At 50.9% G+C, this 8,343-nt stretch overlaps 1 protein-coding gene across 1 annotated transcript in view; it reads right to left on the bottom strand.

The window, feature by feature from the left end:
- Window positions 1–2,656, bottom strand: part of fam149b1 (family with sequence similarity 149 member B1) — a gene marked incomplete at its 5' end in the record, with an annotated part of 30,220 nt that extends 27,564 nt beyond the window's left edge. Inside the window, 5 exons of the mRNA XM_072690186.1 lie at window positions 865–1,040; window positions 1,157–1,332; window positions 1,691–1,843; window positions 1,969–2,079; window positions 2,571–2,656. Coding sequence (XP_072546287.1) covers window positions 865–1,040; window positions 1,157–1,332; window positions 1,691–1,843; window positions 1,969–2,079; window positions 2,571–2,656 — 702 coding nt within the window. The remainder of the gene's footprint in view (window positions 1–864; window positions 1,041–1,156; window positions 1,333–1,690; window positions 1,844–1,968; window positions 2,080–2,570) is intronic.
- Between the last annotated feature and the right edge of the window lie 5,687 nt (window positions 2,657–8,343).

The following is an 8,343-nucleotide window of genomic DNA, read 5'->3' on the forward strand; positions in this document are numbered from 1 at the left end:
AAAAAAGAGATAAAAACAGGGAGGGCAGGTTGATGATGTCATGAAAGATCAGAAAGGAGTACAGAGATGAAAACACAGAAAAGAGGAGGAAAGAGGGAGAACGTTAATGAACTAGAACCCTGGGAAAAGGATGAGCAGACAAATACTGAGACCAGAGAAGTGAAAATGACATCAGCCACATTTTCACAGAGAAGGCAAGAAGCACTGGCTCATTCAAGCAGAAAGAAAAGGGGAAAAGGGTACCATCTCTACTCCATCTGCAAATCTACAGAGGAACCGCGACAGAGGAACTACGGGACAAGATTCACCAGCCAGGTAATGGGACAGGGAGTGGAACTGGAAGACAGACAAGGATCAGGGCAGGGAATAGAGCAGGGCATCAGACAGGCAATGGAACAAGGTAGTTGAGTGAGACACCAGAAAGGGGAGCAAGAGTGGATAGGGGGTAAGACAGGGAACAAGACAGGGAATAGGACAAGGGACAAGGTGTGGTTCAGAAAACAGACCATAGACGCAGAGTGGGACAGGAAACTGGAATGGGGCAGACAGTGTTACAGGGTACAGGAGTAGAGTGGGACAGGGAAAGGACAAGGAACAGAACCAGAAGTAAAAACGAGATTGGGACAGGAAATGGGAATTAGGCCGGAAGTGGAACAGGGAGAGAGACAGGGTGCGGAACCAGAAGCGTACCAGGGAGTGAGACAGGGGACAGGAAACAGTACAGGGACACTTTAACTGTTACGGTTATCAGCGGTGCAGAAACTGGCAGTAAGAGTGGGCAGTACTGCTGCTAACAGGAGCGACACTACACTGCTAAGGGTGGATGGTTCCTGTCCCCCGGCCTTTGAGGAACCCAGTGCTGACCTGGAGCTGCAGAGCAGTGTGCGTGTGCTGAAGCTGCAAGTTGGTGTGTGTGTGTTGGGGTTGTGTTGGGGCGGGGCCCAGGCAAGGCGGAGCTGTGGGAAGCACGGACAACAGCCCAAATGGACTGTGGGAATGAGGTCGTGCAGGACTGAGAGCAACCGCACTCTTCTCCTCATCTGCAGGAAAACAGTCACAAAAATTCACCACCATTAAACTCCTCCCTCCAGCGGCCGATCCCTAATCATAATCATAACAACACTAACATCAATACAGAAACACTGATATTACATACCTGACACACAGCCCTCCCACAGCCTGCGGATCAACTCCTCCATCCAGCCAATCAGCTCACGCCACACGTCATCAAACAGCAGCTCCAGCACCGCCTCCCTGCGGCAGCGATATGGAGAGACGGGAGGCAGACAGGACCTCCGACTGCTCACACACTCTCGCTCAAACTCCTCATCACTACACACACACACACACACACACCTCGGTTAGTTCTAACCCTGATCAGAGGGCTTTCAGTGTTTAAAGACTGATTTCAGCCTATCAGAGTAAAGTGGGCAGTTGAGGGGCGTGGCTCATAGTATGGACACACCCAGGCACCAACTGGTGAGTTGTGATGTTTTGGGGTATATGTTGTTAGAGGGGGAGGGGCAGGAAAAGTTCTACCAGAGAACCTTCATTTATCTAAGGAGAACCAACCTGTGTAGAACAGAATTCATGCCCTGTAGAACCAAGAACATTTTTACACAGAACATATATCATTACTGTCCGACTGACGAACACACACACACACACACACACACACACACACACTTACAGGTCTCTGCAGTCGAAGGCCAGGTACTCCTCCATTAGCCCCTCAGCCTCGATCACCCTGGGTAACTCATCTACATGGGAACCGTGGGGCGGATCAGAGTGTGTCAGCTCCAGGGAGGGACACAGCACAGCTCTGTGGCCCTGCACACACAACCTTACACACACACACGACACATCTGCTCATAATAACATATTACACAACCCATACAACCTTATTGTACACACACACGCACACACACTCACACACGCACACCCCCTCGCAGACAATTAGGAACTCACTCGTTGGCAGTCCTGTCCTGCACTGGACTGATGGAGGTGGAGATGTGGGACGAGGAGGCAAACCATTGAAAACCCTCATCTGTAGGACAAATCAGCTGTTTTCCAATAATCCTGATTACACACACACACACACACACACACACACAATACATTTACTGTTAGTGAATCTCCAGATTCGGCAGGCATCAGTGCTGTGATGTCATTAGAGGCGCTGGTGAGTAATATGTTGAGCTCTAGTGGAGTTGTGTTAGCGGCGGTTTTATGCTCTTATGCACACACTCCTGCAGACGCACCCCTGCAGACGCACCCCTGCACCTTTACACACACACACACACACACACACACACACACACACACACACCTTTACACACACACACACACACACACACACACACACACACACACACACACAGACACACCCCTCTTTACACACAGACACACACACACCTTCTTTACACACACACACACACACACACACACACCTTTACACACACACCATTACAGTGGATGGAAAAAAATGATTAGAGAGTGTGAGACGAGGCGTGTGAGGACGGAAGAGAGTTCTGATGACTAATCATGAGTGTGTGTGAGTGTGTGTGTACCGTAAGTGAGGGAATCGTGAAGCCCAATGTTGGCACTCCTCCTGCAGGGTCCGGAGCTGAACACCTCCTTTCCCTTCAACAGGAAGAACAGATTAACTGTGAGCTCAGCACAATACATTCAGCTGAAAGTCTTCAATCATTTTTCATGCTGAGGTCTTCTGCTAATATAAAATGAAAAATCGTGGTTTCTGCTCTCAGTGTCCTACCAAACATTAAAAGATCCACATTTCTAAATTATTGAAAGTGCTCAGTGCTCGGTACACAGTACACAGTGCTCGGTACACAGTGCTCGGTACACAGTGCTCGGTACACAGTACACAGTGCTCGGTACACAGTACACAGTGCTCGGTACACAGTGCTCAGTACACAGTACACAGTGCTCGGTACACAGTGCTCGGTACACAGTGCTCAGTACACAGTACACAGTGCTCGGTACACAGTGCTCGGTACACAGTGCTCAGTGCTCGGTACACAGTGCTCAGTACACAGTGCTCAGTGCACAGTGCTCAGTGCTCGGTACACAGTGCTCAGTACACAGTGCTCAGTGCTCGGTACACAGTGCTCAGTACACAGTGCTCAGTGCTCAGTGCTCGGTACACAGTACACAGTGCTCGGTACACAGTGCTCAGTGCTCGGTACACAGTGCTCAGTACACAGTGCTCAGTGCACAGTGCTCAGTGCTCGGTACACAGTGCTCAGTACACAGTGCTCAGTGCTCAGTGCTCGGTACACAGTGCTCGGTACACAGTGCTCAGTGCTCAGTACACAGTGCTCAGTGCTCAGTACACAGTGCTCGGTACACAGTGCTCAGTGCTCGGTACACAGTGCTCAGTGCTCGGTACACAGTGCTCGGTACACAGTGCTCAGTAAACAGTGCTCAGTGCACAGTGCTCAGTACACAGTGCTCGGTACACAGTGCTCAGTGCTCGGTACACAGTGCTCGGTACACAGTGCTCAGTACACAGTGCTCAGTACACAGTGCTCAGTGCTCGGTACACAGTGCTCGGTACACAGTGCTCAGTACACAGTGCTCAGTGCTCGGTACACAGTGCTCAGTACACAGTGCTCGGTACACAGTGCTCGGTACACAGTGCTCAGTACACAGTGCTCAGTACACAGTGCTCAGTACACAGTGCTCAGTGCTCAGTACACAGTGCTCAGTGCTCAGTACACAGTGCTCAGTACACAGTGCTCAGTGCTCGGTACACAGTGCTCGGTACACAGTGCTCAGTACACAGTGCTCAGTACACAGTGCTCAGTGCTCGGTACACAGTGCTCGGTACACAGTGCTCAGTACACAGTGCTCAGTGCTCGGTACACAGTGCTCAGTGCTCAGTGCTCAGTACACAGTGCTCAGTACACAGTGCTCAGTGCTCAGTACACAGTGCTCAGTACACAGTGCTCAGTGCTCGGTACACAGTGCTCAGTGCTCGGTACACAGTGCTCAGTACACAGTGCTCAGTACACAGTGCTCAGTGCTCGGTACACAGTGCTCGGTGCACAGTGCTCGGTGCACAGTGCTCAGTACACAGTGCTCAGTGCTCAGTACACAGTGCTCAGTACACAGTGCTCAGTGCTCGGTACACAGTGCTCGGTGCACAGTGCTCAGTACACAGTGCTCAGTACACAGTGCTCGGTACACAGTGCTCAGTACACAGTGCTCAGTGCTCGGTACACAGTGCTCGGTACACAGTGCTCAGTACACAGTGCTCAGTGCTCGGTACACAGTGCTCGGTACACAGTGCTCGGTACACAGTGCTCGGTGCTCAGTACACAGTGCTCAGTACACAGTGCTCAGTGCTCGGTACACAGTGCTCAGTGCTCGGTACACAGTGCTCAGTACACAGTGCTCAGTGCTCGGTACACAGTGCTCAGTGCTCAGTACACAGTGCTCAGTACACAGTGCTCAGTACACAGTGCTCAGTGCTCGGTACACAGTGCTCAGTACACAGTGCTCAGTACACAGTGCTCGGTACACAGTGCTCGGTACACAGTGCTCAGTGCTTAGTACACAGTGCTCAGTACACAGTGCTCAGTGCTCAGTGCTCGGTACACAGTGCTCGGTACACAGTGCTCAGTGCTCAGTACACAGTGCTCAGTGCTCGGTACACAGTGCTCAGTACACAGTGCTCAGTGCTTAGTACACAGTGCTCAGTACACAGTGCTCAGTGCTCAGTGCTCGGTACACAGTGCTCAGTACACAGTGCTCAGTACACAGTGCTCAGTGCTCAGTGCTCGGTACACAGTGCTCGGTACACAGTGCTCAGTACACAGTGCTCAGTGCTCGGTACACAGTGCTCAGTGCTCGGTACACAGTGCTCAGTACACAGTGCTCAGTACACAGTGCTCAGTACACAGTGCTCAGTGCTCGGTACACAGTGCTCAGTACACAGTGCTCAGTACACAGTGCTCAGTGCTCGGTACACAGTGCTCAGTACACAGTGCTCAGTACACAGTACACAGTGCTCGGTACACAGTGCTCAGTACACAGTGCTCAGTGCTCGGTACACAGTGCTCGGTACACAGTGCTCAGTACACAGTACACAGTGCTCAGTGCTCGGTACACAGTGCTCAGTACACAGTGCTCAGTACACAGTGCTCAGTGCTCGGTACACAGTGCTCGGTACACAGTGCTCAGTACACAGTGCTCAGTACACAGTGCTCAGTGCTCGGTGCACAGTGCTCGGTACACAGTGCTCAGTGCTCGGTACACAGTGCTCGGTACACAGTGCTCAGTACACAGTGCTCAGTACACAGTGCTCAGTACACAGTGCTCAGTGCTCGGTGCACAGTGCTCGGTACACAGTGCTCGGTACACAGTGCTCAGTGCACAGTGCTCAGTGCTCGGTACACAGTGCTCAGTGCTCGGTACACAGTGCTCAGTGCTCGGTACACAGTGCTCGGTACACAGTGCTCAGTACACAGTGCTCGGTACACAGTGCTCGGTACACAGTGCTCAGTGCACAGTGCTCAGTACACAGTACACAGTGCTCGGTACACAGTGCTCGGTACACAGTGCTCGGTACACAGTACACAGTGCTCGGTACACAGTACACAGTGCTCGGTACACAGTGCTCGGTGCTCAGTACACAGTGCTCGGTGCACAGTGCTCGGTGCTCAGTACACAGTGCTCAGTACACACTGCTCAGTGCTCGGTACACAGTGCTCGGTACACAGTGCTCAGTGCTCAGTACACAGTGCTCAGTGCTCGGTACACAGTGCTCAGTGCTCGGTACACAGTGCTCAGTGCTCAGTGCTCGGTACACAGTGCTCAGTGCTCAGTACACAGTGCTCGGTACACAGTGCTCAGTGCTCAGTACACAGTGCACAGTGCTCAGTGCTCGGTACACAGTGCACAGTACATAGTGCTCAGTACACAGTGCACAGTGCTCAGTGCTCGGTACACAGTGCTCGGTACACAGTGCTCGGTACACAGTGCTCAGTGCTCGGTACACAGTGCTCAGTACACAGTGCTCAGTGCTCGGTACACAGTGCTCGGTACACAGTGCTCAGTACACAGTGCTCGGTACACAGTGCTCAGTACACAGTGCTCAGTGCTCGGTACACAGTGCTCAGTACACAGTGCTCAGTGCTCGGTACACAGTGCTCGGTACACAGTGCTCGGTACACAGTGCTCAGTGCTCAGTACACAGTACACAGTACTCAGTACACAGTGCTCAGTACACAGTACACAGTGCACAGTGCTCAGTGCTCAGTACACAGTGCTCAGTGCACAGTGCTCAGTGCACAGTGCTCAGTGCTCGGTACACAGTGCTCAGTACACAGTGCACAGTGCTCAGTGCTCAGTACACAGTGCTCGGTACACAGTGCTCGGTACACAGTGCTCAGTGCTCGGTACACAGTGCTCAGTACACAGTACACAGTGCTCAGTACACAGTGCTCAGTGCTCGGTACACAGTGCTCAGTACACAGTGCTCAGTGCTCAGTACACAGTGCTCGGTACACAGTGCTCAGTGCTCGGTACACAGTGCTCAGTACACAGTGCTCGGTACACAGTGCTCAGTACACAGTGCACAGTGCTCAGTGCTCAGTACACAGTGCTCGGTACACAGTGCTCGGTACACAGTGCACAGTGCTCAGTGCTCGGTACACAGTGCTCAGTACACAGTGCTCGGTACACAGTGCTCAGTACACAGTGCTCGGTACACAGTGCTCAGTGCTCGGTACACAGTGCTCAGTACACAGTGCTCAGTACACAGTGCACAGTGCTCAGTGCTCAGTACACAGTGCTCGGTACACAGTGCTCAGTACACAGTGCACAGTGCTCAGTGCTCGGTACACAGTGCTCGGTACACAGTGCTCAGTGCTCGGTACACAGTGCTCGGTACACAGTGCTCAGTGCTCGGTACACAGTGCTCGGTACACAGTGCTCGGTACACAGTGCTCAGTACACAGTGCTCAGTGCTCGGTACACAGTGCTCGGTACACAGTGCTCAGTACACAGTGCTCGGTACACAGTACACAGTGCTCAGTACACAGTGCTCAGTGCTCGGTACACAGTGCTCGGTACACAGTGCTCAGTACACAGTGCTCAGTGCTCGGTACACAGTGCTCGGTACACAGTGCTCAGTACACAGTGCTCGGTACACAGTACACAGTGCTCAGTACACAGTGCTCAGTGCTCGGTACACAGTGCTCGGTACACAGTGCTCAGTGCTCGGTACACAGTGCTCGGTACACAGTGCTCAGTACACAGTGCTCAGTGCTCGGTACACAGTGCTCTCCTCTGGCAGATCTGAAAGTCACCAGTATTCTCAATCTTGTTTGTTTGGTTGTAAAGGTGTAATTGCATCATTGTGCTATCATATTAGCATCAGTGGCATAAAAATGCAGCGTTTTTCTGGGCCAAAATATTGTCCAAAAAATGATTGCGTGACAGGTCTAAGATAAGCAGATTTTCTTTTGGTGCTCTTCTCCAGATCTTTCTCTTCTTCTCCTCGTGCCCTGGCCTGTGCTCTAAAACGCATTGTTGGCTGTGAGACCTTATCCGGACAGATGTGTGTCACTCCATCTTATGTCCAATCAATTAAATTTACAGGTGGAGTCCAGTCAAGGTGTAGAAAATAAATACATTTCTAAAAATGTAAAATTGTTCCCATGTTCTCATGATGGGGCACTGAGAGCAGAATGATGGAGAAACCAGATCAGGTTCTTTGAGCACAAGACCTCAACATCACAAACTGTGGAAAACGTGAAAGTGTCTGAAGACTTTCTGAATGCATTATATATAAATATATACACAGGGTTATAATGTGAACATGTTTATATACTTACATGTAGTTTATATAAAGTAACACATAGTTCATATATAGCATATACTGCATGTTACACATGTAAGGACAAATACAGGCAAGCTGAAAGTCTGCACAGCTCTTTCACCTTTTCCAGGTTTCATTAGGGTCAGATCCTACAGCAGACTGAGGTCACTGTCTGAATCTCCCACACGTGGGAAGCAAGTGGAAGCAGGGTTTAGATGTTTGAGCTTGTTTATTAAAAATCAAATGTAAAATATCATCTGTACACACATCTGCACACCCTTTGATATCACATCCAAAAGTGAGCTGAGGAGAATTTGGTTTCCACTGGTACTACTCCAGATGTTTCTACAGCTTCACTGGACGCCACCTGTGGTAAATTTAAATGATTGGACATGATTGGTGACTGCCAACAACTGCCTACGTAAGGTCCCACGGTTGATAGTACATGTCGGAGCAAACTTCAAGCCATGGGGTCTAAGGAGTTATCTGTACAA

Source organism: Salminus brasiliensis, chromosome 10 (genome assembly GCF_030463535.1).
Source record: "Salminus brasiliensis chromosome 10, fSalBra1.hap2, whole genome shotgun sequence".
Taxonomy (NCBI): Eukaryota; Metazoa; Chordata; class Actinopteri; order Characiformes; family Bryconidae; genus Salminus; species Salminus brasiliensis.